Here is a 25,261-nt window from a genome sequence, read left to right on the forward strand (position 1 = left end):
GAGCCTTACTGACTGTTAGCTGCATCGAAGGACAGTGTGTTAAGAGCGTAAGGTCCCTTTAGTATCTAACACATCCACCCTACCCACCCCAGTGCATCAGCTGTTCAGATTCTGCAAAAGATCTTGTGAGGTCTTGGTATGTTTACCTAATGTATCCAACCTGTGTATGGTTAAGAGTGCCTTTTACTCTTGTTGGTGTTCTCCAGTCTAGAAACTGACCCTTTCTGGAGAACCAGACCTTTGGCCTTTTGTTAGGCTTGTACTGGCCTCATGAGATTGGGGGGCATGGAATGACCTGAAGCTTCTGAAACAGAAGCTCAGTTCTTTCCACGTAGTTCTTTCATGTGCATAGGTGAAATGTTTTGGAGATTTTGCTGTGGTTTTTGGCTTTGTGGATTTACTGAGTTACTTAGTACTTTTCCTGCTGATATCTGGGTAACTGTAGACATTTAACAAAAAAACTCCTTAATTTTTTAATACATTTATTTATTTAGTGTATTGATATCTATGTTGTGGGCGCCAACTCTGTGTGTGTGTGTGTGTGTGTGTGTGTGTGTGTGTGTGACAGAGACAAGAAAGAGAGTAACAGACACACAGGGGTGAAGGAGAGAGAGAGGGGTGTGTGTGTGTGTGTGTGTGTGTGTGTGTGTGTGTGTGTGTAAGTCAATTTTCAGGAGTCCTTTTACCATTGTGGGTCCAAGGGATCAAACTCAGGTCTTCAGGCTTGGTGGCAAGTACATTTCACTGAGCTTTTTAAAAAAACATTATTTTGGAGTTGGGGATTTAGCTCAGTGGTAGAGCGCTTGCCTAACAAGCGCAAGGCCCTGGGTTCGGTCCCCAGCTCCGAAAAAAAGAAAAAAACAAAACAAAACAAGACAAAACAAAACATTATTTTATTGGGGTTTGTGTGTGTACAAACCATAGCATGCCTGTGGAGTCAGAGGACAACCTGCTGTGTGGACTCTGGGATTTAACCTTGCTTTGTAGACCAGGCTGACTACCTGCCCTTGCTTCCTGAGTGCTAGGATTAAACATGTATGGCACCACCTCCCAGGTTGTTTATTTTTAATTTATTATTTTTAATTAATTAATTAATTTTTTGAGACAGGGCTTCATATAGCCCAGGCTGGGACTAGATATTTGTGTGTTACCAAGGGTAACTTTGAACTTCTGGACCTCCTGATCGTCTTCTGCTACCTCTCAAATGCTAAGCTTGCAGGCATAGGCCAGAGGTCCCACTGCACACGGGTAATTTTGCAAAGTTTCTGGGTGTTTCTTATACATAATCAAAATGGAGACTTTCTTCCCTGGATACTTTTAAGTTGTTAGCTGAGAAGCAGACCTAGGATTAGGGGAGTACACTTTTTTGGCTCTTTAGAGTTTAAGGACTTAGGATAATGGGAATGTTGCCCTCTCTCTGGCTTCTAGTCTTTGTAATGCTTATAACCATTTGTAAACATACTCAATCTGAGTTCTAGAAAATGAAGTTATTTTCTCTCTGTTGCCTTATTTTTAATAAAATGTTAGAAGTAATAAGTGTTGTAAAGCATTTATTTCAAATATAGTTTTTTCAGAAAAGCTATTTTATGAAATAAGGTTGAATCACTGTTTGATATGTTTAGAAATAATAAAGTTTTTGAATGTGAAATGTTTTTGTTAAATCATTACATAAAAAACTACTGAACTTTATGCTTGAAGTTAAGTAATATTTACCAGAAAACATAATATTTTGAATTTTACTATTTTTGTACTGCACTGAGTAGAACTGGAATTGAGATGAAATTGGGATAAAAAAACAAACAAAAAGCAACCTTCAAATCTCCATTTTTCTCTTTGTTTAGTTCTTTTTGGAGGCGGATATCTGCTGAGACAATAAGAATTATAAGAGGTCAGTTTCAAATAATACTCTTTTATGTTTACAATGTAGTAAAAGTTTTCATGTGCTGAGATGTTAAACTATGGGTTTCTGTTGTCTTCCACAAAGAATATTGGCAGACGTAGGGTGAGTGACCCAAGTGACCAGGGAGACTGACAATGACAATGGTGGTGACCCACTACCTTCTCTCTAATTTAGGACTGGAATCAATGGAAGTGGGACAGGCTGTGATAGCTTCTAGAGTGTCTGGATGGCTACTCAGTGATTTTCCAGGCATGACCTCCCTTTCTGGTGGCGTGCATGCCTGTGAGGGGGAGCAGTGTTCTGTACAGGTGCTTACCAGGGGGCAGGCATTAGACGAGGCTGCTTCCAGTCTACGCAGCCCTTAGAAAAGGCTGCCTGAGTACTGGCCCAAAGGAGAGGACAGTGGAGCTGGCTGTGCTGGGCCTTTCATTCATCGGCCCAGGGCCTGTATTTTACTAATGCTGACCTTCTTTTCTTTCTCATAAATTTTATTTTTGTGACCATCAGCTTTCAGTCAGATTATGTTAGAATGTGTGCCTTCGCTCCCCTGTGAAGGCAGCAGCTGTAAGGCAGGTGTGGAGGTGCACTCCTGTCATCCCTGCTGCTGGGAGGTCGAGGCAAGTCATTCTCTGCTGTAGAAGCTTGAGACGCTGTCTCTTCCTCTCCTCTCCAAAACCTTGACCAGCCTTTATTTTTTTCATTCTCTTCACTTGCTGTATCGTTTACTATTTTTAAAGTGGTCAGTGTGTTGGACTGTCTTTTTCCTTTTCTGTTGTTCCCTAACTCCCCCTTTCTCCTAATGATTTATCTATTGACTGAACTCCATACAATTTGGAGACTTAAAAAAAAAAAAAAGAAATACAATATTGCAGTGCAAGTGTATAATAAATATAGACAATTTTTTCCATTGCTGGGTATTGAAACAGTTTAAATATGTTTTTGTTTTGTTCCTTTCCATTCGCCCTTGCACTGCCCCTCCCAGTCCCTCTTCCCACCCTTCTTGGTCCCTTTCCTCACCTTAAATATTCATTTTCTATTTACATTTCATATATATGTAGTATATATACATAAAGATATGTTTAAGTCTAGATTCTACCTAGCAGAAAAAAGCGATATTTTGTCTTCCTTCCCTCTATGCTATCCTGTCTTGTTCTCCTCTGCCCCTCCCTCTAGACCTCTTCACCATTGTCTCACTTCTGTATGTATTTATTAATGCTAGTTTTAAAAATAAAAGTTAGCCTAAGTATTCTTCAGCTCTGTTCCAGAATGTTCACAGTTTTTTCTCTTATTTTCATCTATATATTTTGTATTCCTGGCAGTTTGTTATTGTTATTTTCTCTTGCAGCACAGTGATTTTTAAGCTTTGTGTCTTTTGAAACAGTTGGTTTAAGGTAGGCCCAAAAATTCACACTATTAGGGGTTGGGGATTTAGCTCAGAGGTAGAGCGCTTGCCTAGCAAGCGCAAGGCCCTGGGTTGGATCCCCAGCTCCGAAAAAAAGAAAAAAAAAAAAAGAATTCACACTATTACAAATTCTCTAGTAGCAACTCCCAGGTCCAGGAATAACATTTTGGGAACCTTACTGTCCTAACAATTGAAAATATTATTTTGCCTCTAAACAGATAAACTCTGACTTATAAATCATACCAAAAGAATGGTGAATGTGTAATTTTCGCATACTCACCACCATCCGAACATTTAAAAACTGAGTCAGGTCTGGTGGTAGAGATATGTAATCCCCATACCTCAGAGGCTGCTCAGTAGATCACCTTTCAAAGTCAGCCTGGTCCACAGAGCAAGTTCAAGGTCAGCCTGAGCAATTTGGTGTGACTATCTCAAAACAAACAAACAAACAAACAAAGGTAGAAGAGGACTGGGGTATTGCTCAATGGTAGAGCACCTGCTTTACATGTGAAGGTCTTCCTTTAATCCTCAGAATCAAAAAAAGGGGGCAGGGGGGGGAGTGGGCTGGAGAGGTGGCTCAGTGCTTAAAAGCACTGAATGCTCTTCCAGAGTTCAATTTCTAACACCCACATGGTGCCTCACAACCATCTCTAATGGGGATCCGATGCCCTCTTCTTCCAAGTGTCTGAAGACAGCAACAGTGTACTCCCATATAAAATAAATCTTAAAAAAAAAAATCCTCAAAACTATTACCACACCGTACCAAACATTGACCTCTTTTGTTTGATATGATCAAACACTGCTCCATATACTTTTATTTTTGATAGTGGATTATAGCATATAAAATTATCAATAAATTGTTTTCTGATAGTGCTATAACTCGGAACACCTTAAAATTAGGATTGAGAACCATTTTCTGAATAAAAGTAATTGGTTAAGCCACGTATTATTTAGTACCAAGTTGACATGTAGATAGATTTACAGCCTTGGCCATCCTGGAACTCACAGAGATCCGCTTGCTTCTGCCTCTTGTGTGTTGGGATCAAAGGCATGTGCCACCATACCATGATTTAAAGTTTTTATTTATTTATTTATTTATTTTTTCTTTTTTTTTTTTCCGGGGCTGGGGACCGAACCCAGGACCTTGCGCTTCCTAGGCAAGCGCTCTACCACTGAGCCAAATCCCCAACCCCGATTTAAAGTTTTTAAAATAAGTATTTTGAAGGGAAAGGGTACTTTTAGCTTAGTGTGGTGTTTGTTTTTCTGTTTTGTTTGTTTTTTGTTTTGTTTTTGTTGTGGGGCTTTGAACTGGTAACTATTTTTGGTTAAGTTTGTTCATTAGCTACTAATCTTGTCTAGTAAGATCCTGCATCTAGAAAAATGGAGTTTGAGATGACACATCGACCATTTTGAGTACAGATTTAAAATTTGGTGCTAGATTGGCTCCCTCTACCATTTCTGTGTACAGAATTTCACAACAAAAATAGACATTTGGGGGAAGATTTTTAAAATAAGCAGTTAAAAAAATAACCATGTTCACACAAGGGTTTTCTGTTTAATTTTTTACTTTAAATATGTATGCTTAGTAAAATTCATAGCTTTTCATTGTATGGTTTTTGGAGCCAGGGGATCATTATGTAGTTTAACCATCCAGTTTCAAGCAGTTGCCACTCTTGCTAAAATCTTAGCCTTCATTACCCATGGCGTTGCAGATGACTCAGTCTCACAACAGCTTTGGCTTACAGTAAAGGGCTCCCTCCCATTGATAGAATTATCCCAGGATCACTGGACTAGTGAAGAGATGGGTAATGCTTATAGACTGTGAGAAATACTTCTAAAACTTGTAATTTATAATCATAGTTACTGCGATCTCTCTTTTCCTCCCTTGGAGGAAACAAATGTATGGGAATAGAATAGCCATGGAGCCTTTAGTCCCAGCACTCCGGAGGCAAAGGTAAGTGGTTCTCTGTGAGTTCAAGGCCAGCCTGGTCTACAGAGTGAGTTCCTGGACAGTCAAGGCTGTTACAGAGACAAACCCTGTTTTAAAAAACAAAACAAACAAAAATCAAAAAAGAATAGCTAGGGAAGGCAGTTCTCAGACTTAGACTTGTTTCCAAGCCACTTGTGGCTATATGTTACTTTCTTGCATGTCCTCACCTATAGGTTATTGCTTATGACCTACTCTTCTCTTCATTTCCTCCGCAGCTCTGAGAGCTTATTTCGAAAGAATAATGGATGAACCATCTCCGTTGGCCAAAACCCTGGAGCTGAACCAGCACTCCCGATTCATAATTGGGTCCGTGTCTGAAGACAACTCAGAAGATGAGATCAGTAACCTGGTAAAGCTGGACCTAGAGGAGAAGGAGGGCTCCCTGTCACCAGCCTCTGTCAGCTCAGATACACTTTCTGATTTGGGAATCTCTGCCTTACAGGATGGTTTGGCCTTTCACATGAGGTGAGAAGAGTTGCTTCATGGTTAATGTGTTTAATCTGTTATTTTCACTGCTTATGTTCTACAAGGAATAAGAATATATTAATTTCACCTCCTTTCACCTGGCCCATCTTCTATGACTAGGAAATGGTGCACTTTTCAGGCTAGGGAGTATTTTTTTCTCCGTTTTCCACACTTTATATATACTAGGTCCTTCAATATGACCCAGGGAAGGAGAGTTAGGTTGAAGAATTTCAGCTTTTGTAGTACTTTGATTAATGATGTCCTAACTTTTGCAGACATGGCCAAATTTTTAGTCTGGTCCCCCCCCCCCCCCATATCAGTGCTATCAATTGAACCTAGGGCCTTATACATGCTAAATGCTAGGTGAACGCTTAACCACTGATCTTCATCCTTAGCCCGTATGGTTTTGTTGTTTGTGTTTTGAGTCACAGTTCTATTATCTCCGGTTGGATTGGAACTTCCTATATAGAACAGACTGAAGCTTGTTGAAACCTTCCTGCTTTTGCTTCCTTAGTGCTGGAACTATGCACAGTGCCTATGGATATTTTGTTTTAGAAACTGGGTCTGATGTCACTCCAAACGCCTGAATTCTTGATCCTCTTGACTCTACCTTCTTTTTTTTTTTTTTGGTTCTTTTTTTCGGAGCTGGGGACCGAACCCAGGGCCTTGCGCTTCCTAGGTAAGCGCTCTACCACTGAGCTAATTCTCCAGCCCCTTGACTCTACCTTCTTAGCGTTAGTATTAGAGGTGCTACCTCACTCATGGTAAAGAAATCTGTTTTGTTTTGACAGGGCCTCATGTAACTCAGGCTGGCCTCAAACCCACTATGTAGCCCAGCCCAGACTGACATTAAACTCGTAATCTTGCTTCCCTGGTCTTAGGAGTGCTAGAGTTACTGGACTGCTGGGGTACTGGTATAAACCACCACATCCTTTGATTGATGGCTGATTAGATAACTAGTTTAGTCATTTGCTTTTCAGTTCTTAGGTTTAAAGATTTTGGATCAAATATTATGTGAGTAAACTTTAGGAAATTATCCTCATCCCTAGAAATTTGAACACACAGAGACTATGTAGTAAAAAAACCAAAATCAAAATGTTACCTAGATAATTCTAATGTATTGTAAAATTGTAGTTCTAACCTAGATAAACACAAATTAGGGTAGGTGCTGCTACTGTTATTATCTTGATAGTCTGTTATTAATGGGTCATAAAATAATTAGACTTCTTTTTATATACTGAAGATATTGGTTCTGCAGTGAAACTCCATTCTGTAATTATTTGTTGTTATCTGTGGGGCTTTTGAAATCGTAGCTTCTGTAAAATTAGGCGGTTAGTATACATTAATAATCATTCCCATTTAAGCTATGTGGAGGTCAGAAGAGTAAAGCAACTTAGTTATGTTTTATTTCATGATTCCTGGGACTTGCAGTGAAGCAGATACCTTACCTAAAGTTTTAGTGCTATATTTAAGTATCATCAGCACAGAATATCTTATTCCTTTTTTTTTTTTTTGGTTCTTTTTTTCGGAGCTGGGGATCGAACCCAGGGCCTTGCGCTTCCTAGGTAAGCGCTCTACCACTGAGCTAAATCCCCAACCCAGGATACCTTATTCCTTAGGCTTACCTTAAACGTGGGTTTGTCCTGGCTTAGCGTCCTGATCACTGTGATTAGGCAGACTACCTTGCCGGATGAGCCAGATGCTCTTGTTTTTGTAGGTAAGAAAACTGAGGTCTGATGAGGGAAAATAACTTGGTTAAGGTTGAGAATTCAAACTCAAATGTCCCTGTTGAATTTTTGTAATTGTTTTACTCTGATTGCCTGACCTTACAACCTATTCTTTTCTTCTCTTCTCTTTTCTTTTTAAAAAAAGCTTTTGTAAGTGTTTCTGATAAGGTTGGCTTTCTAGAGTGAATGAACAAAGTGTTATATCTAACCTGGGGTCAAAAGGAAGCATTAGCATGAGGGACTAGAACTTAAGACTTTATGTAAACATGTTTTGCTGCTTTATGACTAACTTAGGTTGACCCTTAGGGTGAGTACGGGTAATACCTTTCCCCTCAAAGTCATCTGGGAGTGTATGGGAGTTGTGAACTCCTGAGACCAGTCACATTTGGAGGACAGACGTACTAAAAGTTTTGCAATAGGTCTGGATGTGGTAGCATTCATGCCGTTAATCCCAGCACCTGGGAGGCAGAGGCGGGCAGGTAGGCAGAGCTCTGTGAGTTTGAGGCTAGCCTGATCTACATAGTGAGTTCCAGGACATACAAGAAAGACTACATAGGGAGACCTTGTCTCAACACCACTACCATCACAACTTTTGTAATGTAGTACATTTTCCCGTACAACCAAGGATAAGTCTCAAAATGTCATAGTCCTCTATTAAGAAAGACTAGCTTCATGCTAAATCTTTGAAGTCACATGGCTCTTTGAGAAATTCGTTTAACTTAATTTTGTATAAAACATCGTGTTCAGTTGTTGAATTAGGACGTTGAGTTTGGCAATGATGCAATAAATGCTATTACAGGAAACTCAGCTGATGATATTCTGAGGCAGTGTGTAGGTGCCAAGCCATTCCCAAGGCCGTGGCTGTCAGGCAGAGGCCGTGTGGCCAGTGGCATGACTGCCTGAGAATGTCTTGCATGCTTATTGTTGCCACAGCTCTCATGTTGGTTGCTCGTGGGCAGGAGTGTGATCAGCAGCCTGGGCAGAGGCCACTTTCCATTGGCTTCTTAGCTAGTGTTCCAAACAGAGCAAGCTTTCTTCCTCCATCCATTTTATCTGTGGCTATGCCAGTGTCTTTGGGAGTAATTTAAGTTCTTTCTTTGATGGAAAGACTTCAGTGATATCTGTGCTAATTAAATTGAATGTGATCATTGGTGATCCACAATTTTTCCTTGAACTCATTTCCTCTCAGAAAAATAATGATGATGATTCAGGCCCTGCTTTCACTCTTGGAATACTAAGTAGAAACTGGTCGAATTTACAGGCAACTTGTGGAATGACTATCCTGATCTCTTACCCTTGATAGAGGTTAAGGAGACGCCCATTCCTCACGAGTTAACTAGAGGCCTCTGAAACAAAGTGGAATGATGACTGTGAGCTTCATTTCTAAGTAAAGACTTTAGCGGTCTGATGGATGAGCTGGGATAGAAAGTAGACTTTTCTAGGGATGGAGAAGAAGACATGCGTCACCAAGGGCTTTATCAGTCACCCAAGTACTTGAAAACAAGAGCTTAAGGAATAGTTAGAACCTGATGGGACCAGGCAAGTTTCATTGAAGAACTGTTTAGGCTTCTTATTAAGTAAGGTCAACCTGGGCTTAGCAGCTGTAGTTAGGTTGATAGATCTCTGAAAGCCGTTAATTAGTCGAACAGAATTAATTAAGAAGAAAGACTGTTAGAAGACTAAGTGTATACATCCTAACTTTAGTAACTGACATGCAATGTGGTGGCATCTAGTTTTAGTTTTAGTAGTTTCTCTGATGCCACTTAAGGTCACATTGTTTTGTACTTAAAACGAACCACACGATGTCAATTCCTGTTATCAGTCAAACAAGATTGTAAACAGTTGTTCAAGCTAGTATCCCGAATTCCTGGTTAAAGTCCAATTATAAGCAAGGTATCTCCCAGATTTTGGTCTTTAACCACCTAAGGTACTGAGAGTCTTAAACCTACTTCATGTTTATATTTGAAACTCCATCTCAGTTTTATATTCAACACCTTAAAGTAATATGGTTAAAATACTGAATGGTCAGGTTAAGGATTTTATGAACCACATCTGGCCCTGCTTAAATTTCTTAATTATATTACCACCCAACTCTTGTACCCTACCTTTCCTAGGAGTGACCAGGGACTTGTTTGAGAAGAAGTTAATAATTTATGGTAATATTCGTGTGATTGGTGATATTGTTTGGTGTAAGAAAAAAGAAAGGGAGACACTATATTCTCCACCCTGTAGCTGAGCAGTGGCAGACACCATTTTGCTATTTCCTTTAACACTAATAATGTGGTCAGTTTCATTTTCATGATGAAGATGACCATTTTCATTAAAATCTATGAATAATAGAACTATTTTTAAAAAGATTTATTTAGTTTATTTACATGAGTACACTATAGGTGTCTTTACAACACAAGAAGAGGGCATCAGGGGCTGGAGAGATGGCTCAGTGGTTAAGAGCACTGACTGCTCTTCCAGAGGTCATGAGTTCAAATCCCAGCAACCACATGGTGGCTCACAACCATCTGTAATGAGAACTGATGCCCTCTTCTGGTGTGTCTGAAGACAGTGACAGTGTACTCATATATAAAATGAATAAATAAAATCTTAAAAAAAAAAAAAAAAAGAAGAGGGCATCAGATCCCATTACAGATGGTTGTGAGCCACCATGTGGTTGCTGGGAATTGAACTCAGGACCTCTGGAAGAGCAGTCAGTGCTCTTAACCACTGAGCTATCTTTCTAGAGCCCCAACAGAACTTTTTTTTTAGTTAAAGCTAAACTATTTTTGTTTGGCATAGAAAGAAATAAAAATTCCTTTTTAGTATCACCTTAAACTCCTTGTGTTTTATGACTTTAATCGGTTTAATGACTTCATTAAAGCCTGGTGATAAATAATAGCTTTCAGGAATATAAAATGTGCCACACCCAATATAACGTGGTTCAAATGCTTATTTATATGTGAGACATGGCCTTATTATGTAGCCCATGTTGGCCTTCAATTAAAAAAAATATGTCCCCCCATGAGCTCCTAAGTGCTGGAATGATTTTACTTTCAAGAGACCCTTATTTGAGATGATTTTCTTGTTTTGGTTTTGAAGCAGGGTCTTATTATGAAACTCATGCTATTGAAATTACAGTGTAGCCCAGGCTGCCTTTGAATACTTGATCATATTGCCTTTCCTAAATGCCAGGTTTACAGGCTTGTGCCACTATGCCTGGCTTGATAAAATGTTTTGACCAGGAACCTTTGTAAGTCTTTTGCATAAAAGTTGGCTATTGGGCTGGAGAGATGGCTCAGCGGTTAAGAGCTCTGGCTGCTCTTCCAAAGGTCCTGAGTTCAAATCCCAGCAACCACATGGTGGCTCACAACCATCTGTAATGAGATCTGATGCCCTCTTCTGGTGTGTCTGAAGACAGCTACAGTGTACTCACATAAAATAAATAAATCTTAAAAAAAAAAAAAGTTGGCTATTTAGTGTTGAAAGGACCATCCATTTAGAGTTCTTTTTATTTTTTTTTTTTTTTCTTTTCTCTTTTTGGAGCTGGGGACCGAACCCAGGGCCTTGCGCCACTGAGCCAAATCCCCAACCCCCCATTTAGAGTTCTTACACTGAGAATACACATTAGTAAATCACATGCCTTTCCCCTCCTCATTTGTGTCAAACTTTGACAAAGGGAGCTGGCTCTAGTGTGCAGGTCTTCCTTTGCTTTAGCATGTCGAATTTGGCTTGCCTGAGTTTTCTTCCTTCCCCGAGTAGCTCTCCAAATTTTCTTTCAGCATCTTTCCTTAATATTCTGTGGTTGCCAGTTGCCATGGAACTATAGTAGTGAGTAGACAGAGAAGATCATTATGAGATCGGTGATGTGGTCCTCTTGCTGGGGGCGATATTCTGCTCTCTCTGTCGCTTACGCTCCCTCCTTTCCATTCTGAAAGCAGGAGCTGCCTGTGACCATGTGTGGATCTCAGTCTCAGGAGTCTGTTCTGTAAAGCTGTGTGATTGTTACCAGTAAAGCTCTCTTCCTAATCTTACATTCCTCCTATATTTATATGTTCATTTCCTGACATCTTTCCATTGGCATAAATACACAGGTGATGTGTGCATTTATTGTTTTAAACTTTTAAATTATTAAAAATAGTATGTTCATTATAAAAGTTAGAACTTTGACAAGTATTTCACCCAGTAATAATCACTATTTAATATTTTGTTAACTTTTTACCACCTAACAGTAAATTTTATTAAAAATGATGTCCTAGTAAAAACACAGCTGAGTTTTTAATGTAACAATCTCTTATGTTATTAAAATATATTAAAACTTAATTTTAAAGTCTTTATTTTTAAATAATTTTATATTTATAGAAAAGTTTCAAAGATAGCATTCTTGTGTATCTTCCACTGTTTCCCTTAATGCCAACTAATTTTATATAGCTTCAGTACACGTGTCTAAAGTTGCCATATTTAGCAAATTTAATTAGATTAAGACACTCAGCAAAGTGAGAAGATTCTTCAGAGAGCACTTAATGCTCAATTCCTAGAATCTACCACTAACATTTTTTCTATATTTGTTTTATCATATTGTCTGTTCATTTTTCTGTTCAGCCATTAGGTCCAACTAAAATTCTTCAAGTTTTGATACAATATATTTTTATTATGAATCCGTTTTTCATTGTGATTTGTGTGTGTGTATGTGTACATGAGTGTGTGGTGTGTGTGTATGGTGTATGCACATGAGTGTGTGTTGGGTATATTCTTCCATCCTTCTGTGGATGTGTAGAATCAAGAGAAAGATAACAGTAACCTGTATGTCACTCTGCCTTATTACTTTGAGACAAGGTCTCTTCCTGAACCTGCCAACCAGCAAGACCCAATGTCTCCAATGCCTCCACCCCCAGCACGATGGTGACAGGCATGTGATAGGTACAACTGACTTCTGGCTTGTTTTGTTTTTGAGGTAGGGTCTCTGTGTAGCCCTGGCTGTCATGGAACGACCTCGGTAGACCAGACTAGCTTTAAACTCAGAACTACCTGCCTCTGTCTCCCGAGTGCTGGGTTAAAAGGTAGCTATATCTGGCTGTGTTAAACTTTTATATCAACCACAAGGGCTAAAACTAAAACACCAGTATTGGATGTCAAGAAAGATGTAGAGCACAGGAAATCCTCACACCACTGGTGAAAATATTAATCGATAAAAACCACTTTATATTTGGCAATATCTTTTAAAGCTAAACACGAGCACACACACATGTGCACATACACACATGCACACATACATACACAACACATGCACACATATGCACACACATACATACACACATATACACACACACAGCACACACACATTTCTGCCTTATGTGTTGCCTTTATTGCTCTGACAAGCTATTTGAGAAGAGCAGTTTAAGGGAAGAAACATTGTCTAGTGATGGTGGTGGTGGTGCACATCTTCAATCCCAGCACAGATGCAGAGTCAGGCGGATCTGTGGATTTGAAGCTAGCCTGGTCTACAGAGTAAGGTCTAGGACAGCCAGTGAGTGCCCCCCCCCCCCCGGCCTCTCCCCCCCCCAAAAAACCCAACCAAATATATAGAGATAAACAAAGTTTCTTGTGGCTCACAGTGTCAGGGGTTTCAGGTTATTGTTGGTGGGTTCTATTTTTTAGGCCAGAGGCAAACGATATCATGGTGGAGAGGGCTGATGGGTCAGAGCTGTCAACTCAGACCTGTGAAGCAGAAAGAGACAAAGGAAAGGATGGGACCTTGGACAGATCCGGCCTTCAAGGACATGTGTCTAGCAGCTCCCCTCCAACCTTGCAGTAATGTCATCAGTGAGTTTATCCATCACTGGTGAGGCAGAGCTTGATGCACAATCACTCCCCACCTTAAGAGGCTCCCCTTTGAACCACTGTGGAGACCAGATTTTCAACACATGGGCTCTTTTACTTTATTCATTTCTTTTTTTTCCTAGATAGAGTGTCACTATTTAACCATGGTTGGCTGAGAACTTGTTAGATCAGGCTAGCCTCAGACAGCAGTCTGGCTGTCTGTTTCCTGACTGCTGTGGTTAAAGGTATGTGTTGCCACTTTCTGAGACATTTTTATATGGAGATGTTCAATGATAGAAGGACTCCTCTGTGGCAGTTTCATTCTCTAGTGGAGTGGGATGCTTGGCCACCTTCACTGGTAGAAAGGGGATGAAGCAACGGCAGAGAGAGCTACCTGGGGCTTGCAGTTTTGTATTACGGCTGGTGGTCATGACAGGTAGCCCTGGAGGCTTTTCAGCCATGGCCACCTCAGTACATTAGATTAAGAAAGTTGGGCACTGGTGAGGCAGAGGCAGGTGCATCTGTGAGTTCCAGGCTAGGCCAGCAGGTCCACATAGTGAGCTCCAGGACTGCCAGAGCTACATAGACCCTATCTCAAAAACTAAAACCAAAAGAGAGTAAGATCTGTTCAGTTTGCTCTAATCTTCACGTGTCTTCTCTCTGCACTGCAGTCATGTGTGTACTTCTGATCTGGAGGTCTTCTCTGGAAGGTTATTAGGCTGTTACCATCCAGCATTTAGGGAAAAACTGTCTTGTGGCACAAGAGTCAAATCAGGTTGACTCCAATGAGTTATTACCATCCAGAGGATTTGTCTCAGGAGGCTGTTGTCCCATAGATTGCCCCTCTTACTACAATGGTGCAGTCTCATGAGTATCAGCTTAATCAGTATCATCAGGAAAATAACTGCTGTGTAACATTCTACCATTGATTATTTATAATTTTATGGCAAATTCAATTTCTAAGTGATATGTACATCCCACTAGTCCTTTAAGTCTGGATTTTCTTTTCCTGCTTAAAATGAGTTGGACCTCTTGTCTTTGTCCAAAATGTTGTCTAGATCCCCTTTCCTTTTAAAGGGTTACCCATGTCTTTCCATGTCTCTTTTGTACCACCTCCATGCTTTATGATCGGGTTTTGGTCTTAGTTTTACTGCTTAGACCTGAATTTTTTTCACGGAAGACCTGAAATCCCTTTTCACTTTTTCAAAGTTCTTTAGGGCATATATCCTTCCTGCTTGTCGGCCCTCCCCTTCTTGCCTGCCTTTTCCCCTCTTGGAAAGTACTAATCAGTATTATTTGTTTTGATTGGAAATCAGAAATTACCTACTTTGGCTGTGCTGCCCTCCTCCTTCTGTGTTTTGTGACCCCATTATTTTCTTGGCTTAGTTGTTGTGGTAAATGTTGTTTTCTTTTACCCAGGGTCCTCCCTGTCAGGTGTCCCTGGCAGCCAGGAAGGGCACTGGAGCCTTTCTCCGGTGACGTTCAGAACAAAGGTGAAACCTCTGCTGTAGCTAAAGCAGAGCTGCTGTTCCTAGCAATTCAGGTTAGACTCCCCCCCCCCCCCCCAACTCCTCTGAGTCCTTTTGGAAAACCAACTTATTTGTGTGACCCATGAGTAAGGAGAAAATGCAAGAAAGAGGATAGATGGAATGGGAAAACACTGAGGACAAAGTAGACAAAACATTTGTAGTTTGAGGCCATCTACTGTGACTGAAGCAGCCAAACAAGCAGACAGGGCCTACCCACTACCTCTTGCTCTCCTAGGGTTGAAGCAACCAGAGCATGGTTGGGGTGGTAAGACTGTGGTTATGTTTATAAGACCAAAATCTGAAGAAAAATCTCCCATCATTTTCTATTTTGATACATAAGGTTCTGTAGATTAAAAAAAGAGCGATATTATATACTTCAAAAGTAAGTTTTAGATGGTTTAGTTGGGCGGCTTATATCCTGAAAACTACCACTAGTCCTAGCTTGAATTTATAGGGAAATATTAGGTAATTTTTCTTTATTCTATAAGAAAAGACAGGCTGTTCTTTGGGTTTTGTTCTTTACATTTTTTTTTTCTTTTTTTCGGAGCTGGGGACTGAACCCAGGGCCTTGCGCTTGCTAGGCAAGCGCTCTACCACTGAGCTAAATCCCCAATCTGTTCTTTACATTGTTAAAGATTTATTTATGCTATGTGTCTGAGTGTTTTCCCTGTGTGTATGGATGTGCATCGGTTGCATGCCTGGTGCCTGTTGGGGTCAGAAGACCGTATTAGATTCCTGGAACTAGACTTACGGATGGTTGTAGGTGCTGGGACCTGAACCCAGGTTCTCTGCAAGAGCATCAAAGGCTTTTAACTACTGAACCCTTTGCAGCCTCTGATTTTGTTCTGTAAGAAATGAATAAAAACTGGCATAGTTATCCCTGAATATCTAAACCCTTATTTTTCATGCGGAATTTGGATGAAAGATATGTGAAATGATGTGGTAGGACCATGTGGTAATCCTGATTTCTGCAGAAGGTGAGATAAAGAGCGTGGCTTGTGTTTTCTTAGGGCTTTAGTGTGAGTGCCTGACTTGCAGCTCATTCTGTCTTGTGTGCACGAGCCAGAACAGTAGCTTTCATAACTTTTAGCTCTGTACACAGACATAACAGCCGATCTGCTCCCTTTAAATCCTGAAGTAGCTCCCGTTCTTGGAGCAATTTACCCTTTAGTTTTAACTGTCATCTTGGGGATTCTTAGGTGTCATTCTGTCGCCTTGCTTTTTCTGTTTGTGTTTTGCCTAGATTCTTATTCTCTAATAGCTCTCGGGAATGGGGGCTGGAGGTGGGGGAAAGAGAGGAGGGGGGAGTGAGGGAAGGAGAGAGGGAGGGAGGGAGGGAGGGAGAGAGGGAGGGAGGGAGGGAGGGAGGGAGTTAGTTGCTTTCTGTTCACCTGGTGCCTTGCTTTTGCCGTCCTCCATGCCTGAGTGCACTGCTGTTTCCCTCGTGTTCTTTGTTCATTGCTTACCCTGTCTTGGCCTCTGTAGGTCTACCACTTCAGAGGGAAAACTTCAGTAATATTTAATGGCTTGGCTGGAGAAGAGATAACTATTGAACCGTAGGAAGAGATGGAAGGGTCCTAATGTGAGAACATTTTCTTTATTCTCAGAGAGCTCCCTAGTGAGTTCTGCTTTCAGCTGTACCTTACCTCTGTTTGCCTCTCAAAGTTGTACTCGTTAAACTTAAATTATAGTCACAAAGCAGGGTCCTACCAGTTTGCATGGTCTGTGCAGTTAGGGGCTTCACGTTCATTGTCTCTTTCTTTAAAATCACCTACCGAGCTATTGGGAAGATATTAAAATTTCTTATGTATTAATTGTTATTTAATATGCATGTGTGTGCCTGTGAGTCTGTATGTACACATTTGTGTACAGATGTCGATGGAGGCCAGAGATACATTGAATCCCCTGCAACCAGAGTCGAGACAGTTGTGTCCACTCTGTGGCTGCAGGGAACTGAACCTAGGTACTCTGTAAGAGCAGCAAAGTGCTTTTAACATCAACCCATCTCCCTAGCCTGAGGGGGTTTTTGTTTGTTTGTTTATCATCTTGTTTTGTTTTTTGAAGTCAGGTTTGTTGAGATACAATTTACCTATATTAAAATTTACCCTTTAAAAATTACAGTACTTGTCATCTTGATACATGTGCACACTTGTGCAGTGATCATCTCAGTCAAGATCAACATACAGAATATCTACATCTCCTTGTGTGCCTTTGAGGCTTTTCCCACCAGCACACTCGTGAGCACGCTCTCTGTACTGCAGATCGGTTATCCTAGTTTCAGAGTGTCATTTATGTGGTGTTACTGTGCAGTCTTGTGTTGTTTCCCTTAAGGCTGATGCTTGTGAAATTCATCCATGTTATTGATTGGTGTGATACAATGGTGTTACAGACTTAGATCCTGAATGAGATGGATCCATAGCCAGTACAATTACAGACGGAGAAGGAAAGGTTTGTTCAGAGAACAGTGTGTGCAGCTTTGTTTCTAGACCTTGTTAATGTTACCATAGATGTTTCACCACACAGTAGGAAAAACACTGAAAGGAGGCCTAGGAAATTAGAGTCCTTTGTGCTTTAAACTTCCTCGACAGCCAGAGCTGCACAGAAAAACCCTGTCTCGACGTGGGGTGGGGGCCTGGGAGGAGCCACCTTAGCTGAGCCTTGTGGTGCATACCTGTAATGCCAGCAATGGGAAGGTTGAGGCAGGAGGCTTGAGGGGTACATACATGGTGAACTCCAGGCTAACCAGAGCAACAGAGTAAGGCCTTGTTTTGAGCAAAGAAATGGACAGAGAGGGGAGGGGAACACCCATATAGAAGGGGAGGGGGAGGGGTTAGGGGATGTTGCCCCGGAAACCGGGAAGGGGAATAACAATCGAAATGTAAATAAGAAATACTCAAGTTAATAAAGATGGAAAAAAAAAAAAGAAATGGACAGAGAGCTATCTTAAGTCATTGAAAAGGGTAAGGAGAGAGCTTACCCATTGACTTTTATAGATATACTGAGAGAAGAATAATTACTTTTCTTTTTTCAAATCGGTAAGGCTATATATGTTTTAGAAAAAACAATATCAGAAGAGATTGGTATCATTTCTTCAAAAGATGCAATTCTAAGGGATGAAGAAATAGTTTCACATTTAAAATTGGAACCAAGATTGGAAAATACTACTGTAAAATTTGAAACAAGACAACCAAAGAATAAAGCCTCTTAATAATATTTTATTTTATTTTGAGACAGTGTCTCACTGTGAAGCTCTGGCTGGCCTGCAACTTGCTCTGCAGACCAGACTGTCCCTGAACTCACAGAGGTCTTGCTGTTTCTGTCTCTTGAGCACTGGGGTTAAAAACTTCCACTCTTACTTAACCTCTCCATCTTGTTATTTTCATGATGTTTTTCTTTTTCTTCTCCCAAGTCCTGTATCCCTTACTCTTTATTTGCTCAGATTACAGGATGTTAGAATGTTAGTGTCTGTTTCTATCTTACTTCATATATAGAATTTTTTGCTTGTCTTTGTTTTTTGAGACAATCTTAATGTGTAGGTCTGGTTATCCTAGAACTCACATTGTAGACCAGGCTGGCCTCCAATTGAGAGATCCTTCTGCCTTTGCTTCCTGAATTCTGGGATTAAAGGCATGTACCTCTGTGCCTGGAGAGAATTATTTGATCATATAATTCCTCTTTTGTGATGTACTACATGTGGACCACCAATTCTCTTAAAAGGTAGTTTAGTCTAAAATTTACTATTGTGTGCATGGTGTGTGTTTGGATGTGCGTGTCACTAATCGCAGTGGAGGTCGGAGGGTAACCTCTTGGTTCTCACCTTCCGTCTTGTGTGAGTCCGTCCCATAGATTGAACTCAGGCTTGCTGGGCACAGTGGCACACGCCTTTAATCCCAGCACTTGGGAGGCAGAGGCAGGTGAATCTTCATGAATTCCAGGCCAGCCTGGTCTACAGAGCGAGTTCCAGTACAGTCAGGGCACAGAAAAACCTTTTCTCAAGAAAAAAAAAAAAAGGCAAAAAGGCCCTAGACTTTCTGTAACCTATGTCTGGCTATGTGGCCTTGACTGTCCAACCCTCCTAGGCCTTCTGTAACCTATGTCTGGCTATGTGGCCTTGACTGTCCAACCCTCCTAGGCCTTCTGTAACTTATGTCTGGCTATGTGGCCTTGACTGTCCAACCCTCCTAGGCCTTCTGTAACCTATGTCTGGCTATGTGGCTTTGACTCTCCAACCCTCCTAGGCCTTCTGTAACCTATGTCTGGCTATGTGGCCTTGACTGTCCAACCCTCCTAGGCCTTCTGTAACCTATGTCTGGCTATGTGGCCTTGACTGTCCAACCCTCCTAGGCCTTCTGTAACCTATGTCTGGCTACGTGGCCTTGACTGTCCAACCCTCCTAGGCCTTCTGTAACCTATGTCTGGCTATGTGGCCTTGACTGTCCAACCCTCCTAGGCCTTCTGTAACCTATGTCTGGCTACGTGGCCTTGACTGTCCAACCCTCCTAGGCCTTCTGTAACCTATGTCTGGCCTCGTGGCCTTGACTGTCCAACCCTCCTAGGCCTTCTGTAACCTATGTCTGGCTATGTGGCCTTGACTGTCCAACCTTCCTAGGCCTTCTGTAACCTATGTCTGGCTATGTGGCCTTGACTGTCCAACCCTCCTAGGCCTTCTGTAACCTATGTCTGGCTGGCCTTGACTGTCCAACCCTCCTAGGCCTTCTGTAACCTATGTCTGGCTATGTGGCCTTGACTGTCCAACCCTCCTAGGCCTTCTGTAACCTATGTCTGGCTATGTGGCTTCACCTTTTCTACCCTACTCCTGCCATCCTCTCTCGACATAACTACTATGCTTAATTGCATGGTCATCAGATTTTCTTCTTTTCCTTTTAAAAAAAGATAAAAAAATAATGTATATGGGCGTGTTTGACCACATGTGTCCACAAACTACATGTGTGCTCTGTGCCCTCCGAGGCCAGAAGAAGACAGTGGATCCCCTGGGACTGGCATTACAGATGGTTCTGAGCTGACACTGGAAGAGCATCCAGTGCTCTTAACCAATGAGCCATTTTTCCAGATACCTAAAGATTTATTTTGATTCTGTCTGCCTGGTTGTCTGTCCATCTGTGTGTGTGTATACATGTGAAGGCAGATGCTCACAGGGTTCAGAAGAGGATGGCCAATCCCCTGGTCTAGAGATAGAGACAGTTGGGAGTTGCCTGACATGGGTACTTCAAACTGAACTGTGGTCTTCTGCAAGAGCAGTCATATGTGCTCTTAACCACTGAGCCATTTCTGCGTTCCATTTTTTTTTTAAATAGAGTGCCCCTCACCCTGTATGCTAGTTAGTGATTGAACCCAGGGCCTTGTGGTTGCTAGACTAATGTTTTGTTTACAATTGAACTGAATCTCCAGCATCACCATCCCCTCCTTGGGTTTCATTTATTTCATGTGTATGAGTGTTTTGAGTGAGTGTATCTGTGCCCCACATGTAGCCTGGCATCTACCGAGGTAAGTAGAGGTATTCAGAGCCCTGGACCTGGATTAGCCACCTTGCCGGTGGTGCTGGTAACTATGTTCAGGTTCTCTTTTGGAGCAGCAAGTATTCCTCACCACTTAGTCACCTCTGCAGCCTGTTGTCTTCATATTCTTCAGACAAGAATCTCATTCTTTAGCCCATATTGGCCTGAAACTCTAGGCAGTCCCCCCAAAGCCTCTCAGTGCTGGCGTGACAGGCCTGAGCCTTCGTGTCCTCTAGGATTGTTTCCTTTCCTGTGACCCAGCAGCATGTAGACTCCACTGGGGTCCCGGGAACTGTTGTTATAGTGTGGCTGTGAAGGGTTCTCAGAAGATGTGGGTGTTATGGAGACATTCTGGGTATAGTTTCTTTTGGCTTCTCTGTTTGCATAGGTCCAGCATGTCCGGCTTGCACCTAGTAAAACAAGGTCGAGACAGAAAGAAAATAGACTCTCAACGAGATTTCACTGTGGCTTCGCCAGCAGAATTTGTTACTCGTTTTGGGGGAAATAAAGTGATTGAGAAGGTAAGTTAAACTTACTAAACTATTTTGCTTAAAGTATGTGAGATTTTATTTCTGTTTGTTCAAAGTGGTTTTTAGGTTTTTAGGGACTTGGCCTTTTTATGCAGGGCTGTCTTTTCTATCTCCCTAGCATGCTACTAGTACATAATCTCACTGTTTGCTTTACACACACACACACACACACACACACACACACACACACACTACACATACATATATATTAACAGTGGTAATTTGGTCATAGTTGATAAGGAGTTAAAACTCTGCTTCTAATGTTCCTTTTGAAAGATCTTAAAAAAAAAAAGAAAGATCTTGTAGTTTTTTGTTGTGTGCGTGTGTGTGTGTGTGTGTGTGTGTGTGTGTGTGTGTGTGTGTGAGAGAGAGAGAGAGAGAGAGAGAGAGAGAGAGAGAGAGAGAGATGGGGGGGTGTGTTTCTGTACGTCTCTGGCTGTCCTAGAACTCACTGTATAGTCCAGGCTAGCCTCAAACTCAAGAGATCCAGCCACCTCTGCCTCCCAATGTAATCTTCTGGGATTAAAGCTTGCACCACCATCACTACCCACTACATCTTGTGGGTACAGGCAGAGCTTCTTTAACCTGGCAGGGAGGGCTTAAGGAATAATTGGTTACCTTGTGGAATGCCAGTGGGAAGATAGATGTGACAGCACTGGATTTAAAGGAGCAGAGCGAGTTTCAGAAGAAGGCTGATAGACTTAGGGTTTACTGGCTCCTACCAGGTATTGGAGATGTTTAGAAAAAATATACCACATGGATGTCAGGTAGTTTGTAGCACTTGGGAGGTGTTGGGACATAGGGAGTTCAAGAGTTTGTGGCTTATGTAATGAAACTCTTTGTGTTGTCATTCCTCCCCCCCCCCACGCCCCATAAAAAACAGTTCTATGTCATTGCTACCTAAAACTTGTCATACCTGGGAGATATCTCGGTTGAAATAGATTAAACTATAAGGATCAGTATTCCCACTCCTAAAAGTATTGCTTCATCAGTGTCTTACATTTTGTCAATAAAGGTAGATTATGTATCTATTAGCCTGTGGGATATTCAGGGGTATGATTACAAGATACACATAAGGAGATGGAAGGCTTAGTGACAGAAAAATTTCAGGATTATTTGATTTTTTTAGGTTTTCCTTGTGACCATGAAGCCGAGCAGTTTCTTTCACTGGAAAGCACTCTGGGTTCAGCACTTTGGGAAACAGCCCTGGATGCCAACTCGCTTACTACAGTAGAGAATAGTGTATAATGCCACACAGCGTAGCCTTCCCTCATTTCTTACTGGAGATACATTATGTTTCCTAGTAATGGATAGTTATGATTGAATAAGTTACAAACAAATAATGTGAGTTTATGATTTAATTTTTTTTTAGGAAATGAAGTTTGAAAAAAAAATTAGTTCTGGCTAGCACATGTCGCAGTATTGCTTGATCCTATAGGGATTGTTTCTCGCAACTCCAACTAGTAACAGTTCTTGCTTGAACAAAGGGAGATAAGTAAAAATGTATCTTTGTTTTTCTATCTTTGCCTTTCTTGGCTACTTTTTCTTCCACTTCCCACTTCGCATCCCCACCTCCCAGGTTCTTATCGCCAACAATGGTATTGCAGCAGTGAAATGCATGCGATCTATCCGGCGGTGGTCTTATGAAATGTTCCGCAATGAACGTGCCATCCGGTTTGTTGTCATGGTTACACCCGAAGACCTTAAAGCCAATGCAGGTGAGATCCTGGCTTTGTGTCATGTTAGGTATAAAGCATTGAGTAGACCCTCTGTGAGTAGGAGAATGTTATCCTAGGGTGATTCCCGAGCCCAAGTCTGCCAGTGAAATCCTATGCAAAGATTTTTAAAAAGATGTCAGTAATAAAAACAAATAAATAATAAAGTGTATCAATAATAGACACAAAAGTGATTACACTGTAGCTAACTGCACACAGGTCTCTGTATTCTGAGGTCAGGAGGTAGAAGCTTAGCATAAGTATTTGAGCTGTGAGGTATATGACTTTTCCAGTGTTAAGTATTTGTTAGAGTCAATTACTTTAGTGTTTTTAACTGAAAATGTTTAACTAAAATTGCATTGTTTTTCCCAAATGATTTATGGAATTAGAGAATACTGTAAAATAAGGATTCCCATTTTTCTCCTACCATTGAGAGAGAGATATCCTGGGACCCAAATGGGTTTTCCCGACTTTTTTTTTTGGAGACATAGTTTCATCATGCAACCTTGGCAGGTCTAGAACTCACTATGTAGACCATGCTGGTCTCAAACTCAAAAGAATCTGCCTGTTTCTGCCTTCGAACTTCAGGTATTAAAGGCATGTACCATTCTATCCCACCTCCCCCCCCCCATTTTATTTGTTTGTATTTTATGGATATGGGTATTTTGCCTGCATACATGTCTGTACTGTGTGTGTGCGGGACCTGTGAAGGCCAGAAGAGGGCACAGATCTTCTGGAAATGTTACAGGCAGTTGTTGGCTTTCTGTGGGTGCCAGCAACAGAACCTGGGTGTTTTGCAAGAAAGCCCAAGTGCTCTTTTTTTTTTTTTTTGGTTCTTTTTTTTTTTTTTTTTTTTTTTGGTTCTTTTTTTCGGAGCTGGGGACCGAACCCAGGGCCTTGCGCTTCCTAGGTAAGCGCTCTACCACTGAGCTAAATCCCCAGCCCCCCAAGTGCTCTTAATCTCTGAAGAATCTCTCCAGTCTTTTTTACACACCTTTAATCACTATCTGAAGGCGAAAAGCATCCAGACATAAAAAAAGATATTCTTTCAGGGCCTATTTTGGTTTGTAAATATTGCCTACATGTTGACAATTATATTAAGACAATTCCTAAGAAGTAAAAGTTATTATGTCATCTTATTTTAAAACAGAGATGTCACAAATTGCTAAAAGCAAATGTTGGTATCTGAAATTGTTTATATGCATCTTTTAATCTCTCTCTGCACTACCATTTGTGTATCTGTAAAAGGAAATTTTAAAGATGAGATCTTATATAAATATGAACCACTTCATTGGATTTCCTTTTTGCTAGTCCATTCGTACCTGGTATGCCTGTTGGTGATTTACTTAATGATTCCACAGTCACAAAGACCCATAGGAATACGATGTGACCTTGCTCCAGGAAATAACTGTTTCAATCTAATGAGATAAGTGCTGTAATAGCAACATGCAGAGGCTTCTGTGAGAACCCAGAGTGAGATATCTAGCGCTTAGGAAGATGGTTAAGAAGACACTTTTATAAAGAACTCATGCCTGGCCAAGAATAGGAAAGAATTGTGAGAGTTACAGGAAAATAAAGGGTATACAGGAAGAAAAAACAGCAAATGATGGTGTGATGTAAGCACGCTTCTAGAAATTCTATGTGGAAGCTATATATTGTGAGAATGCAAGATACAATATAGGATTTCCCAGGAAAGCATTGTTGTTTATCCTCAAAGGTCACCCTTCATGTTACATGTGTGTGTCTATGTTTGTATATATATATATCGGACATTTAAGTTGTATATTTTAAAATAGATGAAGCTTATAAAAATAGTGTTAATGAACTTCTCTCATCTATTATCCAGTATCAGCAATTACCATCTCAAGGCTATCTTATGTGTGTGGTGTACATACTGCATGTATGTCTAGATACTACTTGTACGCTTAGGAAAGAGTATTGAGTTGCTTGGAAGTGAGCTGCTGCAATGTGGGTGCTGGAAATGAACCTACACCCTCTGGAAGAGCAAACGGTGCTCTTTAACCATTGGGCTTCTCTCTAGCCCAGTATCTAGTTTCTGTATATGACCCTACTCTCACTCCTCCCTTCCCAATTGTGCTCTTATTAGAAACCATATATTCCACATAAAATGTGTGTGTGTGTGTGTGTGTGTGTGTGTACGTGCATATATATGATACAGAGTTTGTTTTGTGTGTGTGCATATTTGTGTTTGTGTGTTTGTGTGTACCATGTATATGCAGGAGGTAGCAGAGGCCCAAAGAGGGAATCCGATCCCCTGGAACTGGAGTTAAATGGTTGTGAGCCACCATGAGGCTGCAGTATGCATTCTTTTTTTTTTTTGGTTCTTTTTTTTTCGGAGCTGGGGACCGAACCCAGGGCCTTGCGCTTCCTAGGCAAGCGCTCTGCCACTGAGCCAAACCCCCAACCCCTGCAGTATGCATTCTTAACCAGTGAGCCAACCAGCCCCCAGGGTTTTGTTTTGTTGTTGTTGTTGTTTTTTTTTAATATTTTATTTATTTATTATATATAAGTACACTGTCACTATCTTCAGACACACCAGAAGAGGGCATCAGATCTCATTTCAGATGGTTGTGAGCCACCATGTGGGTGCTGGGATTTGAACTCAGGACCTCGGGAAGAGCAGTCGGTGCTCTTAACCACTGAGCCATCTCTCCAGCC

At 41.1% G+C, this 25,261-nt stretch overlaps 1 protein-coding gene and 1 long non-coding RNA gene across 10 annotated transcripts in view; one reads left to right on the top strand and one right to left on the bottom strand.

Moving 5' to 3' along the window:
- Acaca (acetyl-CoA carboxylase alpha) overlaps nucleotides 1-25,261 on the top strand; it is a 262,262-nt gene that overhangs the window by 63,113 nt on the left and 173,888 nt on the right. For 5 of the 9 annotated variants that reach the window (XM_039086752.2, XM_039086753.2, XM_063269785.1 and 2 more), the window contains 4 exons: nucleotides 1,842-1,888; nucleotides 5,508-5,757; nucleotides 20,726-20,858; nucleotides 22,447-22,585. In XM_039086752.2, the coding sequence (XP_038942680.1) occupies nucleotides 1,842-1,888; nucleotides 5,508-5,757; nucleotides 20,726-20,858; nucleotides 22,447-22,585 (569 nt within the window). Of the gene's footprint in view, nucleotides 1-1,841; nucleotides 1,889-3,275; nucleotides 3,292-5,507; nucleotides 5,758-20,725; nucleotides 20,859-22,446; nucleotides 22,586-25,261 lie in introns of those variants that run through there. The other 4 variants (XM_039086758.2, XM_039086757.2, NM_022193.2 and 1 more) reach the window with 2 other exon arrangements.
- Nucleotides 1,723-12,577, bottom strand: LOC134480840 (uncharacterized). The gene is made up of 3 exons (XR_010055716.1): nucleotides 8,779-12,577; nucleotides 7,383-7,490; nucleotides 1,723-1,861 (listed from the first exon to the last, which is right to left on the bottom strand). It is a non-coding gene; the product is annotated as an uncharacterized LOC134480840 (long non-coding RNA).

Source organism: Rattus norvegicus, chromosome 10, assembly GCF_036323735.1.
Source record: "Rattus norvegicus strain BN/NHsdMcwi chromosome 10, GRCr8, whole genome shotgun sequence".
NCBI lineage: Eukaryota > Metazoa > Chordata > Mammalia > Rodentia > Muridae > Rattus > Rattus norvegicus.